Below are 16,569 nucleotides of genomic sequence, written 5' to 3' on the forward strand. Positions count from 1 at the left end.
AGCAATCGGGTTAGTAACTTTATTGTGTCAAAGCTCGTTTTCCCTCCCAATCTTTGGAACATCTGAAAGTGTATAAATCCATAACAGTGCACACAAAATGTAATATTATTAAAAAAAAAAAAAAAACGTGTCTGAAACTCTAATGATGAATAAAAACCTATCTGCTTGGATAGTATTTACACCCCACACTCAGGCTAAAGCAATGAACATTAAAATAATAAGTTATAATTTCATACGTGTCTTTAAAATGAAAAATGGCTGTTCGTTATTCCTTCACATATCAGTAAAATCATGAAAATCATCAGGCTGTTAAAAACAAAGCCGCTTCAATCTGCGTCCAGAGACTCTGCACTGAAAGCCGGATGTAAAGCAGAGTTTGATGTCCCGTTTAATTAAAAACAGAACAATTGTGTTCGAGGTTTCAATAAAAAATTAAAAAAGTGTACTTGGTCATACCATTCCTCAATGCTGTTTGTTTGAAGAAAAAAAAATGGAAATAAAAAAAAAAAAAAAAAAAAAAAAGTGCTTCATAATCTCGGATTGCTGCGCCCAGCTTTCCCACCCCTAGGGGGCGAACTCAAACAGGAGGCTGTCCGTTGTGCCGAAGCCCAGTGTAGGGCCACAGAATCTGCTGGATGGACATCCAGGAGTCCCCGGTACCCACAGGGGCCGCGTCTGCAGCTGGTTGTATCAGCATCTTGCCCAGCACCGCTACGAAGGCGGCCAGCACCACCATCAACGCCGCCCAGGTGCAGACGCCCTTAGGAGCTTCAGGGAGCTCAGAGGGTTGTGCTTTCGCTGCAAAGGGTGAAGCCAGTTCTGTCGTAGGACTCGTATTGTTGCTTGGTGTGGGACTTGGATTGCTGTTTTGGAAATAAATAAATGGTGTTAACAAGAAATTCTATTATTTACGCTGTTTCTTTATAACCACCCGCATGATGTTCAGTGTTCATCCCAACAGTATTTGCTCTATTCAGTCTTCACTCTAATGCAATGTACTAATACCTTATCAACAGCTGATTCAAGAAATGTTCAGTATATCTTAAAATACAATTTACTTCTGACTACAATTCTTTTTTGTGGGTGTGTCAGAACAGGTAGTGATTGACAATAGTTTTTCCCCCCAAGCGACAAACAACTGATGCAATGCTAGTGCTGGAAAAGATTGCGCCTCTTAGGGGAGGAGCCACCCGCATATTTGCAGCAGCGGCCCCTTGGCCCCGCCCAATTCTCACGTTTTTGCTATGGGTCGTCCTCGAGTTACGATGGTTCAACTTAAAATCTTACGATGACTATAGTTGTTAGGAAGGTTTCCTATCTAGCTTGAAGGACTAATTGTAAGGGATTTCACTATCAGTAAAAACACGGTAGCATTTGCAGATGTTTCAAGTGTGTACGAGAAACTTTTGGGAAAAGATTGAAAACAAGTGTGGAGGCGGAGCATCTTAAAAAAAAAAAAAAAAGTTTTCCAAATTCATCCATAATAGTGTAGACATAGCCTAAAACACAGAATTACAACTTCTGAAAGAAGTTTAAACACACAGGAACACTAGTACAGTAAAAGTGTAAATCCTCTCCGGTCTCTTTCAATGAATATCTCACAATATACAATGACGTCTACATTTGTGCTGTTGAAGAAATTCAGCCTAGTGCATTTCCGCCGAACGCACTGTTGTCTACTGAACAACATACTGCTACTGTGAGAACTAAACAGCGTGCTTTTTGAAAATAGTTAAAGCTGTTGGTCATTAAAACACAAATATATCAAAATTAACTACAATACATAATATCGTTGTACATGTATATTTATACAAATGCTTCGATTAATTAAAAGAGCCTAAAAGAGTCATTTGTGATCAGACTGGTTGCATTCTATGTGTTTGAGTCACTAAAACGAAATGAATCACCCCTGTATAATCTGGCAAATGCTACAGGAGCGTGTCAGGAACCACGGTCACACCAGCAGCATCAAGAAAGGTTTCTTTCCATCAGCCCTCAGCCTACTAAAATCCAAAACCAGACACTGATGAGTACCTAATCATCATGAGACTATACTTTCCACTCCGTCCTATGTTAAAAAAAAATACAAATACTATAAATGAATGCTGTTGGCACTACTGTCATATACATACATACAGTACATAAACATGCACACACGTGCAAACAGTGCTTTGGAAAAAAAGTTTCAAAACCAATTATCATGAATTAAATTGCACGATAATTGTTCAGTATTCTATTTTAAGAACACTGGGACTCAAAATCAGTTTCTGTAAGGTGACTTTTGTCTGGCAATGTATGTTCCAAATAAAAAGATTGCACAAGTATTTAACCCGCACACAAATTTGGTTGAACCACCTTTTACTGATCAAAAGCTGGGACTGTTATTGTGTTTGTTTATTAAGCTTTCACATCATGTTAGCTTCAAGGCGATAAACATGATAGACATGGGTAATCATTATATCCATTACATTTGAACTGGTTCTTCTGCTGTCTTTTGGGGTGCATATGAAAACGCTTTACACAGAAGGGTAAAGGGAATTCTGGCCCATTCTTTTCTGTAAAAAAACATAACTGATTGAACTGATTGAGTTCCAGTGTTTTAAAAAGAAATGCTGAACAGAAGGACATTTTCAAGCACCATTTTTAATTCTGTAAAAACAAGACAATTGATCAGGGTTCTGAAAACCTTTGCAGGGCACTGTATATGCTTGTGTGGGTGTGTGAGAGACGATGTGAGATGAATGTATTGAAGCATTTTGGAAGGTGATCGGGTTCAGCAGAGTGTACAGATGAGGAAGTGAGAGAGCTGGAAAGACTAGAGCGATGCTGCTGTGTTCTCTGTATGGATAGAGCTGAAGGTGACTGTGAGATCCCACAGCACCACAGAAGGAAGTCAAATGGCAATAAAATGAATGTAAGAAATCAATGGAAATCACATTTTTAAATATAAATACAGATTTGCAAGCTGTTCAGGATGAATTTTTGCTCAAACACACAAATATAAGGGCTCTGTAGTGTTTCTGTGGCCTTCAAGTGTTTTTACATGTAGCATCCTGCAGGGGGTGCCAACACTTCCAATATATACTGTAATACATTTTTTTTTAATCATTAGTAGTAGTAGTAGTAGTATTAGTAGTTGTAGTAGTAGTAGTAGTAGTTGTTTGGAGAAGAAACACATGGCTTAAAAAGCCAGGTGTCCCAATACTCACTCTGTATAGTGTATGTTACATATCAGCAATCAGGCATAACATTATAATAGGTGATTGAATAACACTGCTTATCTCTTCATCATGGCACCTGCTAGTGGTTGAGATATATTAAGCAGCAACAGTTTGTCCTCCAAGTTGATGTGTTAGATGCAGGAAAAATGGGGTTTGAGGGCCAAATTGTGACGCTAGATGACTGGATCAGAGCATCTCCAAAACTGCAGCGCTTGTTGGATGTTCCTGGTCTGCTGTGCTTAGTATCTATCAAAAGTGTTCAGGGTCATGGGCAGCCAAGGTTCATTGATGCATGTGGGGAGCGAAAGCCGGTCTGACCCAACAGACGAGCTCCTGTAGATCAAATTGCTAAAGATTAAACTGTAAATGCTTGACTTGTCAGGACTGTTTTGACAACAAAAGTGGGAGCAGCACGATATTAGGCAGGTGTTTATAATATGCCTGATCGGTGCATATGTATACATATATATGGAAACTAATGTATACTACAGTGTTAATATAAAGTGAAAATTCAACAGCAGTGTGATATAATAAACTTAAAACGGTGTGATAAGTATTGCATTTCTTAAGGTAAAAGACTCCATTACATAACACTTGAAAGTCACATATCCACAGATTAACAACACGTTCCTGTGTTTTCATTTCATTCTATGTTGATTGGTTTTCCCTTAAAGTTGGCAGAACGTTTTAGAAGCGAAGCGTAATTAAAGACAGAGTTTGTGTCCTGCTTGTACCTGCGTGCAGGTCAAAACAAAACCCAAGGCTCTGTTAGTTCGATGATTCAAAACCAATGCATTTCCAAGAAAAAATTTCTCAAAAACACCAGCAATTTGAAGATGAATTCTCTCACGACTGCGGAGGAGACGGCGGAGACGTGCCGGGGCCTTTCTTACCTATTCCTAAGAGCAGAAGCCTCTGTCTCAGTGCAACTAATAAAACGCTTTAGAGGCGCCCGCTGTGTGCTCTTTCCAAGCATGTTCCTGTGAAGCATCACACACATATACACACACACATTCGGTCTCAAAGTGCTTAGATGAAACACAGAGTGTATGTAAGTCGGATAAGCGTTTCCATTCTTCAAAGAAAAGCCATAAACCTGAAATTAGTCTAGCGCCAGATGTTCCTCTGGTCACACATCGTCTGCAGAGATGGTCTTACTGATAACTACGTTTTGTTCACTTCCTGAAACATAAAGCATTAGAACCCTACAGAGCCACATTCCTGCCTGCTACATACCTGGATAACTTGTGCCCCACCTCTGTGACTTCTTTAGCCTGTGCAGTTAAAACACACTGGTTACTTTCACTTTCATTTCAGCTGGATGTTTTCTTAAAGCGATTTAAATCGCACGCAAGATTTCTCACCTTGTCCCCGTGTGCTGATGCTCCAACGCTCCGAGGGATGGCGGCTATGCTGACACGACGGGCCGCAACCTAGACACACACCATGCAGAACACAGCTTTATTATCCTTGTAAAAGTTCAACTATAGATTTTGGGATTTTGAATGTTCGACTGGTATATTTTGTTGAGCACAGAAGCATCTGTATTCATTCCCATAGTAAAGGTGCTTGTCACATGTATGACACACACACACACACACACACGAGGCTCATACTGTATGGCGGTGCTCTGTTTAAAAATATATGTACACACACACACACACACACACACCTGTCTGAACTTCTGTCGAATCAAAACAAAGAATTTAACACCAATTTTTGAAAATGAAATGCAATTGGGTTCATTATACTGCAGGGGAGAGTAAAATCTTTTTCAGGACCGTACATTTATTTAGTGTGCTGCTACGCCATGCTTTCTGCCACCCACCTTGTAGAATTCAGCGCTGGTCTTTATCTTCCTAATTTCATCTACAGAGAAAATCAGAAACAAAGATATGATTATTTAGAAGGAGAAAAACCAGAGGCACAGCCATTTTATTTAGCAGGAGCAAATCTATAAGAGCAGCCAGAAGAAAGGCTGTGTGGTGGATACGAGGCTATGAAACATGCAAGTGAACACACCTTTTAAACATAAGCATGCACATAGTGTGTGTGTGTGTGTGTGCGTTACCCGTGCGGGAGGTGAAGGACCTGTCTTTTTGCAAATGGTTCTCTCTGAGCTCTAGCAGCTCAGTGTGCTCTTTAGTGTAGGTCCTCCTCAAGTTCTCGACATGCTGAATCATCACCTCCACCGCTTTCCCCATGCGAGACTCCTACACACACAGGCAGCATGAGTAATCCGTAAGTTAACAAAGCTGGGCCTGAAGAACGCATCCGTTACTGCTTCACCGCTACCAAGTAAAGAAGAACGCTGAGGATTTTGAGGATTTGATAGTCACGCACGAAGTCTCAAATTTCTAAACATTTAAACGTTATAGGTTTTATAACCCCGTGACTGGGAAAACCTGCCGGAAGTCAGATGAAAAATCTGATTTTCGTTTTTCTAATTTACATATGCAAATATATATTGTTTAAACATTGTAGAAACAAATGTATTCCGGTTATTTATTTATTTATTTATTTATTTATTTATTTATTTATTTATTTATTTATTTATTTTTAACCTCCATTCAACAAAATGGTTTACCAAGCAGCAGTAAATTCTGCCAAACCAGAAGTCATGTTTAGAGAGATCGGATCAGGTGTCAAATAATTATGTACGAAATTGAAACTGTTGAGTGTGTAATCAGATTACAGCCGGAATATTGTTTGTAGAAATGTCACGTCTTCATCAAAGCAGAGCATCAGAATGTTTCATGAAATACCTTAATAGTAAACAAAATAATTAGTACAGGTGAGCAAATTTTCCAACGACAATAAGCCTCGGGTCAAAAAATCGTGACTCTGATCCTTCGAGGCATGGAATCCACTAGAGTGCTGGAGGTGGGTTAGTGGTCTGTGGCACCACGCAGCACATGCGTTCAAGTAGTGAAATAAGTGGCAAGGTGAAGCTTTAAACGATGGGACTAATTTGTGCAGCACGTCCCCACTGACACTCGATCAGATTGAGATCTGGGGAATTTGGAGGAAGAGTCAAAACCTGTGTCAAGTTCCTCAAACTGTTTCTGAACACTTTCTGTCACAAAGTGCAAGAGGTCACTGTTATGAGGAGACACTGTTACAATGAAGGAGTATAACTTGTTTAGAGAACATCTCCATGAAAGCCAGAACCTCCCCCACTGATCACTGATGTAGATGATGTGAGGAGGCCTGGGGGTGCAGTCAGCATTCACATTCATCTTAAATGTGCTCAACAGGGTTGAGGTCAGAGTTCTATAGCAGGTAATCGTCCACTCCAACCCATGTAAAGCATGTCTTTATGATTTTGGAAGCATTATTATAAAGCAACTTCACAGACACAGTGGGACTGAATGACCCGGTTATTGGACACTGCGATACACACAGACCTGGTGAATGGAGCCGAGCATTTCGGAGCGACTGGCCACCCGGGTCACGGACTGGAGCAGGATCTCCAGGTTCTTCTGCAGCCGCTGGATGATCTCCAGGGATGGGTTATCATCTCCACACAGAGGGATCAGAGCCTGAAGAAATAACGCCACCAAGCAAATTCAAACACAGTGTATCTACTCGTTCCCTTCTTCCTTCCGTCATCCTTTCATTATTCCTTATTTCATTCCGTGAGTCACTTTTCTCCCACATTCTTACAACCTTATTTTCTTTCTCAGTACTTCCTTTTCCCCCCTTTCTCATTTTTTATTCTTAGTGCCTTCTTTCCTTCTGCCCTTTGTCCCTCATTCTCTTCATTTTCACTGAATGCCTCTCTTCTTTCACTTTAAGTTTTTTTTCTCTCACTCCATTTCTTCTTTCACACTACTTTTTTACCTTTTCACTTTCCTTGCTCCCTTCTTTCTGAAAAGAAAAAAAAAAAAGCCCCCCCCCCCCACAAATACTCTTCTTTCCTTCCTTCCCTCATTTCTTCCTACACATCTTTTTCCTTCCTTCCTGCTCATTCCTCAAAAGAATTGGGATTATTTGATGGTCATGATGCCGAAAAAACAAACAAACATACAACCGAACCTCCTTCCTTTCTTTTCACTTTCTTTCTTCTCAATTCATTCTGCAGAACTGACTTTATTCTACTTTTCGGAATTCATTCCTCATTTATTTTGTTTTCTCCTTTCTTTCTCACCATTTCTTCCTAATCCTTGCATCCATTTCCTTTCGTCATTCTTTTTTTGCCCTCATTTTCCTTACTTATTTAATTCTTCCTTCAATATTCTTTATCCTTTTCCCTTCATTTGGCTCTCTTACTTTTTTCTTTGCCTTCGAGTTCCTTCTTTAAAATTTTTTTTTCCTTTTTATTAATCCAGTTTTAAGTTTTTGACTTAAAAAAAAAAATTAGAAATAGATTACACACCTGGAGCAGACCCTGACAGCTGGACACTTCTCGGCGTACGTTCTCCTCAGCAAGGTTCCGAGATCTCTCCTCCAGACGAAGTCTCTTGTCCAAAGTGAACAGGTCACAGCGGTGACTCAATGAGAGACGGAGGAACTCGGACTGTTACCAAACACACTGTTATAAAACACTCCATTCTTCAGCTCTGAGATGAGCAGCTGTACTGCAGTACTGAATGAAACTCACCTCAATGTCTTTTTCACTCTGAGTCAGTCTGAATGGAGGACAGAAGAAAACGCGCCCTTTATTAACCATCTTTGCATCTGCTAAGAAGTTTATACACCCTGACTACAAATTTAAATTTGAGCTCAATTCAATTAAATTTTTTGGCTTTTTTTTTTTTTATAATAATTGTATTACTCATACTTTTTTTCCCTTTTCCAGTTTCTTATATTTAATCATTCCTTTTTGCAGATTACCTTTGTCTCTCCTTTACTTTCCCTCAGGTTTACACTTCCTGTCCACACTTTTCAGTCTCCCATTACCCTGTTTTTTAATTAATCCTTTTCACAAATCTTCATTTTCACACATTACATATCCACCATTTCCCACTTTTTCTCCTTTTTCCAACTTTATCTCTTTCCTTTTATCAGAACCTTCCTTTCCCACATTTTCCACACATTTACTTCCTCACACACCTTTCTTCTCTTTTCCCACTTCCCCTCTTTCCTTTTTTTCATACCCTTTCCTTCATACATGTTCCACACATTTCCTCCATCACTGTTTTTTCCTCCAGGAAATAGAAATCTAGTTCAATCTGTTGAATCATGGACAATAAACAGCTGGAACCAATTTACTTAGCAAATAAAACTGATTGTAATTCTGTTTAATTCTAATACAGTCAGCATTCACATAAAACTCACCCATCTTCCCTTACTGTTTCACCCTCTTCAGAAATGCCTCCTGAAAGAGAGAGAGACAGAATAAAAAAAAATAAAAAAAAGATATTACCACATTTAATATGCCAATGATAATTGTGCAGTGACATGCTAACTTCAGACCTTACATGCTAGCTAGCTTTAAAGCAAATGCTGGTGAAGCATTAAAAAAAATGGCTAGAGGGAACAAATCATTTTCAGCAAGCTTATTTATTATTTAGCTTCATTATATAACAGGTTTACCATTTTTATCTGAATTTACTGAAGCTTCACTGTCTTCCTGGGATCTCTGCTCTCCAATGGCCTCCATACTGCTGCTGGGTGTCTCCTGAGGGGCATCCATGATTAAGACAAGAGAAAAAACAAAATTTTACCAATTGAGACAGTCAGCCTTATAAAGAGAGACAGTTAGAATGACTGCCAGCTGAGAGAGGGAGAGAGAAAGAGAGAGAAAGAGGAGGACAGCTAAGGTGATTCAAAATATGGACAGTGCAAAAGTTAGCAAGTAAAGTGAAAGATGCTGCAGGAAAGGAAGCAAGCAAGCAAAACAAAGGTAGATGGATACACTAAATTGCCAAAAGTATTGGGTCACTTGGTACGGTATGAGACTTTTTGAGCATTACGTTCCACATTTAGTCCCAATTTGCTTTTATAATTCCCTTCACTCTTCTGGGAAGATGTTCCACTAGATTCTGGAGTATACTTATGAATATTCTTGTTCATCAGCCAAAAGAGTGTTATGAAAGGCAGGTACTGATGTAGGTGAGGAGGCCTGGGGTGCAGTCAGCGTTTACATTCATCCCAAAGATGTTCAGTAGGGATGAGATCAGAGCTCTTTACTAGGAGAGTATAGATCTGAAGATCAGGATCTTCCTCTCCAAAGCATGTAAACCAGATCTTCAAGGAGCTCACTTTGTGCACAATTTTATTATATTGCCTCTAATGTACAATTTAGCGCCTCCAGCTTGAAAAAGAACCACATATAGCAAGAAAAGGTCAGGTGACCCAATACTTTTGGCAATATAGTGTCGATAGATAGACAGACAGACAGGACTATGAAGAAAGAAAGAGCTTGAAAGGCAGAAGACCGGTTTATAAAAAAAACAGTAGCTATTGAGCAAGATGAGTACTGAAAAAGTTGGACAATGAGAAATCTGCTGAAGTCTGATATTAAAACTTCTTTCCTTCAGAAATTAGTCATATTGACTACTCTAGAGAGAGGAAGAAAACTGCATCAACACTATACTTAATAGATCTACAGTTCCACTTTCAGAAACCTGAATCACTAGAGCTCACCAGGTCTTTTTTAATTCTACTCCTAATGTTTGAAGGAGAGACAGACGGGGCGCTCTCCTTCACCACACTCGGCCCTGTGGCTCCGGTCCCCACCTTGGAATTAACTAAAGAAAAGAAAGTAAAAAAAAAGAAAATTACACACAAAGCACACAAAAAGGAGTAAAAAATAAATAAATTAGCAAATTCACGTCGATAATATCCGACCTGTCGTGGCACCCTTCTGACTCGCGTCAGACATCGGTTCCTCTTTCTCAGCTATGGGTAACAGACCGCTCCTGAGCATGTGCAGGACAATATCATTAATAAAAGAAAGCTAAAATCAAAATAAAACTTCCCACTTCTCAGATCAGGGTGAGTGATGTAAATGCCTGGAATGATGGGAATGCAGTCCTGCACTCACTGAGAACTTCACAGACCAGATTCTTATAAAATACCAGAGAAATCAGATAATTTCAGAGACGCGTCTTACCTCTCCAGTACAGTAGGCACGTTACAAATCTGCTCCTGTGTCAGCTTCTGTAAGAGGGAAGTAACAGCATGAATGACCAGCTGATGCAGTCAACCACACAGACACACGTCTGCCTCACGTCTGACACATGGCTTTCGGTCGAGTCCAGTCACACGAGAATTTGTAATGTGCTGATACACTACAATCTTCTGCCTCAGAGAGACTGAGAGAAGCAAACATTTCTTACATAATGTTAATAGAAGCTACTGCTCAGAGAGAGAGAGAGAGAGAGGTGTGGGAGGGAGATAGCAGCAGAATGAGTCAGAGTAGGTAGAAAAAAAAAAAAGATGGATAAGGAAAGGTGTGAAACTTAAGAAAGCAAGAGAGACCATTAAGGAATCGAGAGAGACGGACAAAAAAAAGATAAAGAGTTAAAGGAAAGAAGCAGGGGACACAACAGAAAGTAAGAAAAAGGTAAAGAAAGGAGAGATACAGCTAAAGCAAGAAGAGAGGCAGCTAAGGAAAGGAGAGACACGTCTGAGGCAAGGAGAGAGACCGCTAAGGCAATAACAGAGGCAGCTAAAACAAGAAGAGAGACAGTTGAGGAAACGCCAGAGACTGCTACGGCAAGGAGAGAGACTTAATAAGAAATAAAGTTGATTAGAAAAAGAGACAGACAGCTAAAGAGAGACATCTCAAGAGACAGATAACTAGAGCGAGACAAACAGAGATTTCGTGTTTGTAATCATGTAAAGACATGATCATATTTTTAGTTTGAACTGTTGGCATGAGCCAACCACAATCATATTTTTGTACAATTGTGATGTACATTTCTAGTAAGAAAAAAAATAAATCATATACTGTAAGTACAACTATTTTCCTCTATTCCAGAAACCATCCTTGCAGAGGAAGCCCTCCACACTGACAGTGATGCATAAACAAGTAGTTTTATCTATCAACACCCACTCACTCACTTTTTTTTGTTATTTTTAGGCTGACTCAGTGAAAAGCCAGGAACATTGGACATTTCTACAGTTTATTATTTACATAAAAAGTCCTAAGAAAGCCATGAGTCAGAACATTACCATACAGAGGAAAGCGCTTCCGGCTCCTTGTTGCCATTCAAGAGCATAAAGTGCAGTGTAAAGTGCAGGAGAACCTAATCTGCTGAAAACAGACCAACAGACATCTTATACCTGCTGCCTATAGAAACTACAGCGATAAACTACAGAAACTGTCACATGTACCCAAAACTATGGCAATAAGGTAAGCTCTGACTGCAACCCTAAGGTTAATATATTAAAAGCCAAAAGTCCAATTGTGATTCTGAAGAATCAGAAACACCACAGTTTGGCGATTTTCCAGCTCGAAACACACCTGAGGGGCATTTCCAGGTCATTAGGCATGTTAGAGCAGGCAAATCACTAACCTGTGCCTGGGTCTGGCAATCACCGAAGAGTAAAAATAACACTAATGCTAACTCAAAGAGCGGCGAAGTCAAACCTCACACTACTATACACTAAAAGTGGACAGACAGACGTCAACCAAGCAGGCAAAAGCTGATGGATGGACAGACACTGAGACAGAAAGAACCAGACAGACTAAGAGAAAGAAGAAAAAGAAAAAAAGAATCAAGACAGAAACAGCCACACCAGACAGATACATCCAGACATGACATAAAACAAACACAACCAGACAGTCAGACATAACCAAAAAGAACCACACAGACTTGACAGACAAAACCAGAATCACAGTAAACGATCACCACCAGGTAGCAAGACCAGGCAAACAGACACTACAAAATCAACCAGAAAGACCACTATTTGGAGACCATAAGACAAAGAGAGACAGCAATATACAACCCCAACTCTAAAGAAGTTGGGACACAGTTTAAAATGTAAATAAAAAAAGAATGTGTTGATTTGCAAATCTCATATCCAAATTATATTCAAAATAAAAAACTAAATAGGAGCATATATGCCATTTTAAATAAAAAAAATATGGTAGTTTTTAATTTGATGGCTGCAACAAATCTTTAAAAAGTTGGGACACGGTCATGTTTACCACTGTGTAGCATCAGGTCTTCTGTTTGTATACATCTGGGAACTGAAGAGACCAGTTGCTGAAGTTTTGTGAGAGGAATGTTGTCCCATATGTGTCTGATACAGGATTCTAGCTGCTCAACAGTTCTGGGTGTTCTTTGTTGTATTTTTCATTTTATGATGTGCCAAACGTTTTTAAATAGTGAAAGGTCTAGACTGCAGGCAGGCCGGTTCAGCAGCAGGACACTTCTACTACTAAGTCATGCTATTGCAATAGATGCAGTATGCATTTAGCACCGTCTTGCAAGGGCTTTCCTGAAAAAGACGTCTAAAACTGTAAATACGTTTCAGAATTGATCGTCTTTTTTTTTTTTTAAATGTGCAAGCTACTCATTCCACAGGCACTAACAACTGTTTTATTTTCTTTTTGTTGCCCCCGTCCCAAATTTTGAGACACGCGTTGCAGCCATCATGTAAAAAAAATTTCCTTATTTTTTCCTTAAAATGGTCAAATTCCTTAGTTCCAAAAGCTGCTATGTTTTCTATGTTCTATTGGGATAAAATATGGGATTTAGAATTTTGCAAATCATTGCATTCTGTTTTTATGTACAATTTACACAGTGTCCCAACTTTTTTTTTGGAATTAGGATTGTTGACAATCATAAATAGAAACACTGCTAGCTGAAGAAAAAACAAAAAACGCATACTCGGCATAACCCAATGGACCTGATAGAGACAGACAGCAGCCGCGTGAACATACGCAATCATCATTATGTAAATACAGAGATAGACAGACAGATAGAAAGGACAGACAGAGGGTTAGCTCTCTATTATATGGCAAAAAAGGGGGAAAGAGACTGGCAGCTAAAGATCCAAACAGGTAAACAGACAGACAGAGACAGAGATCAAGGATGTACTCATGATTGCAATGCTATAAATTAGTGAAGGGAAATAGTTCATCAAACTCTCTGCGAAATTCTGTACCTATATTATAGAGCAACGCTAGCAAAGGGGAAATTCAATGACATAATTAATACTGAAGTAAAAAAATATAAATAAATGTATAATACATTATAATATTATAAAATGTTATAATCACCCTTCATTCATAAATATATCTGCTTATACAGATACATCCACATACATACAAACCTAAAAAAAAAAAAAGCACAGCTAATTTTGCTCACCAATAAGTGTCAAACACAGCCCATGTTTTTTTTTTTAAACAGCTCAGCTAGACTAAAAGATATCAGCATTCTCTACAGAACCACTGAAGCAAATCACTAAGTTAATGACAGGAAGTTTTAAGCTACAAAATAATGAAAAGGAAAAAAGAGGAAGTAGTGAAAGTTTAAAAAAAAATAATAATAATTCTTTGTAGTTAATAAGTTTTCTTTAACTGACCTGCAAACTGCTCATGCTATCTAAGATGTCCTGTGTTCCTTCAGGTCCTGGTTCTTCCTCAGAAGAGCTGAAACAGGACAGAAGGGGTGGAATGTAGAAATCAAAGAAGATGAAAACTCATTTGTGAGTTTTTAAAAAAAACTATTTTTGTCAGAGCTCTGCGAATCAGTCAGGATGCAGCTGGTCCTATTAAACTATGGTGTGTGTGTGTGTTTTAACCGCCTGACACACAGGTGCATGGTGGCCATGCAAAGCGAGGCTACAGCCACCAGTGACTAACCACTTAGTCCGAATGAAGATACCATACACAGGCAGGAAAGAGAAAAAAAAATATTTTGCATAGCAAATGAGCGCTTAGGGTGTGGAAACAGTCTCTCTACAGGCATCCAACTCAGGCGCTTATGGTGCTTAAAGAAAGTTTGTCTCACATACACAATCAATAACATTAGTGAACATGTAAATGAAATGTCTCACCTGGGGGTTACAGGGAAAGGCTCCCAAACTGCAGGCCTGTCAGCTGGCAAAGATCCCAGGTCAGTGGTGTGAGGGGGAGAGAGCTCAGAATGGCTCAGAGGCTCTTTATCTGGAGGTCAGAAATGCATGTTATTTTATCATGTGGGTATGAAATAAGGCCCATAGAACTGCACACGAGCATATTTTCTGTATTTAATAGGAAACAGAGAATGAACAGACCACAACTCTGACCAAGGAGGAAGAACAGAATTTATTTTGGTTGTGGTATATGAGAGAGAGAGAGAGAGAGAGAGAGAGAGAGAGAGAGAGAGAGAGAGAGAGAGAGAGAGAGAGAGAGAGAGAGAGAGAGAGAGAGAGAGAGAGAGAGAGAGAGAGAGAGAGAGAGAGAGAGAGAGAGAGAGAGAGAGAGAGAGAGAGAGAGAGAGAGAGAGAGAGAGAGAGACAGACCAACAAAATGGCCAACAGACAGATGAGAAACAAGTGGAGAAAGAGGGCAAAAACAAACAAGATATACAGACAGAGAGGGAGAAGTTAAATTAGATAGATAGATAGATAGATAGATAGATAGATAGATAGATAGATAGATAGATAGATAGATAGATAGATAGATAGATAGATAGATAGAGAACATGCACTGTGGAGTACTTTCTCTTTAGTGCAAGTGACAATGATATTTATGAATTCATGAAAAAGAGAGAGCGCGAGAGATATCTCACCAGTACACTGAGGGTGGGAGTGTGAAAGAGAAGCACTGCAGCACACAGCTTGCTCGTGGGTGTCCTCTGGTTCAGTGCATGCTGGGAATCTGGCTTCCTGCTTTAGGGGTCAGAGAAAGAACAAGTGAGATATCGTTTATTTTCGACAATGTGCTTCGGCTAGCCAGGAGTTCACACTTCATGTGATTCATCAGAGGTCTCGGTATTACTTGGATTACTTTATAAGAGCATCTGAATCATCCTGTATTAATGTCTGAATTAACGGGAAGATCATGAACTAAGGGCGATTTAACACTTACTATTCGGCTAACCTTAACTACAGCTCGAGTCATGATGATTTACACCGATCAGGCACAACATTATGACCACCTGCCTATCTGTTGGATTAGAATAACCTTCTGAAAAAGGCTCTCAATCTTGATCTTGAGGTGGTCTGGGGTTCAGTCTGTGTTCCATTTCATAAAAGAGGTGTTAATAGGGTTGAGGTCGAGGCTCGGTGGACACTCATGTTCATCCACTCCAACCTTAATACATTATGTTCATGGAGCTTGCTTTGCATACTGAGGAATTTTAATGCCAGAATAGATTAAATAGTTTGATCAAATCTTTTTAATCTTGTTTAAAAAAATATTTGAAATGAAATAAAAGTGTTGGCACCGTAGAGCCCGTGGTGGCTCAGTGTTCTATTTCTTTAATAAAGGTCACACTTTTCTGCTTTGTTTGTTTTAACTTATTTTTGACTAATTAATAGGTTTGCTATACTTCCAAACACTTGCAACAAAAGTTGATCCCACTTATCGAAGCTATAAACGGAAATACCAAAAAATAATAATAAAATAAAAGCTTTGTGCACCATTCATGCAGAAATAATGTTTGTGTCTCTTGAAATTCAAACAATACATTATACAAAGATTTTCTATAAAACCGTGTGCTTCTACAGTACCTTTGCAGCAAAACCACATATCCAGTCAAATGGATGCGATGCTCAGGGGTGCACATATTTAAGGCCATATAGTGTAACTCTGGTATTTAAAAACAGTGTACACAATAGAATACCTGTTGTGGTTGAGAGAGATCCTTGAATCGATTCTCATCAAGTAGAGTTTCTGAAATGTAAAAGGATTAAAAAAAAGTTATATGATCATTTATGTGCAGACAAACACATGCGACCCCTAGTGCAGTGATAGAAACATTAACTGATTAAAGCTGCACAATGCACGTCTGATAGTTGTGTTGTGAAGACACGTTAAAGTCCTTCAGGACCCTAAACCTAAAGCCTGGTATACATTGTTCTATTCTTGGCTGTTCCAGAGAGAAGATGGTGATTTTATTGGTCAAGGCTCTGAAATGGAAGTCCTACATTGTACCGTGAGAGGAGCAGTTCAAAGAAGACTGTTGTTACAGTCATGCAACTAAAAGATAATCTAGATAGCGTGTGAGAAATTTAAAACACAGTGTGTTTGCTGCTACAAACTACATTGACTGGCTAGCTAATAAAAATGCTACATGAAAAAAACACGACACGGTGCTACAACTTGAATAACATAGAAGCGAAAAGAGCTCAAGGAATAACTGGTATGTGGCATTCTAATTCCAAAAATATAGAAAATCTCGTGGAGGTCTTGCTTGCACGCCGTGTTCTCTCGCCGTTACCATGACCACGTTAACGAGGA

At 39.2% G+C, this 16,569-nt stretch overlaps 1 protein-coding gene across 1 annotated transcript in view; it reads right to left on the bottom strand.

Annotated features, from left to right (window-relative positions):
• Positions 1 to 16,569, bottom strand: part of lrmp (lymphoid-restricted membrane protein) — a 32,406-nt gene continuing 15,837 nt past the window's right edge. Inside the window, exons 20-37 of the mRNA XM_083527926.1 lie at positions 15,953 to 16,002; positions 14,897 to 14,996; positions 14,181 to 14,289; positions 13,707 to 13,773; positions 10,282 to 10,328; positions 10,017 to 10,087; positions 9,813 to 9,916; positions 8,760 to 8,844; positions 8,502 to 8,541; positions 7,825 to 7,852; positions 7,600 to 7,740; positions 6,629 to 6,763; positions 5,293 to 5,434; positions 5,050 to 5,090; positions 4,586 to 4,654; positions 4,458 to 4,495; positions 4,115 to 4,201; positions 1 to 863 (exon numbers count right to left, since the gene is read on the bottom strand). Of these exons, the coding sequence (XP_083384052.1) occupies positions 578 to 863; positions 4,115 to 4,201; positions 4,458 to 4,495; positions 4,586 to 4,654; positions 5,050 to 5,090; positions 5,293 to 5,434; positions 6,629 to 6,763; positions 7,600 to 7,740; positions 7,825 to 7,852; positions 8,502 to 8,541; positions 8,760 to 8,844; positions 9,813 to 9,916; positions 10,017 to 10,087; positions 10,282 to 10,328; positions 13,707 to 13,773; positions 14,181 to 14,289; positions 14,897 to 14,996; positions 15,953 to 16,002 (1,640 nt within the window). The 3' untranslated portion in view covers positions 1 to 577. The remainder of the gene's footprint in view (positions 864 to 4,114; positions 4,202 to 4,457; positions 4,496 to 4,585; positions 4,655 to 5,049; positions 5,091 to 5,292; positions 5,435 to 6,628; positions 6,764 to 7,599; positions 7,741 to 7,824; positions 7,853 to 8,501; positions 8,542 to 8,759; positions 8,845 to 9,812; positions 9,917 to 10,016; positions 10,088 to 10,281; positions 10,329 to 13,706; positions 13,774 to 14,180; positions 14,290 to 14,896; positions 14,997 to 15,952; positions 16,003 to 16,569) is intronic.

The sequence above is a fragment of the Silurus aristotelis genome (assembly GCF_946808225.1).
Source record: "Silurus aristotelis genome assembly, chromosome: 24".
Classification (NCBI taxonomy): domain Eukaryota; kingdom Metazoa; phylum Chordata; class Actinopteri; order Siluriformes; family Siluridae; genus Silurus; species Silurus aristotelis.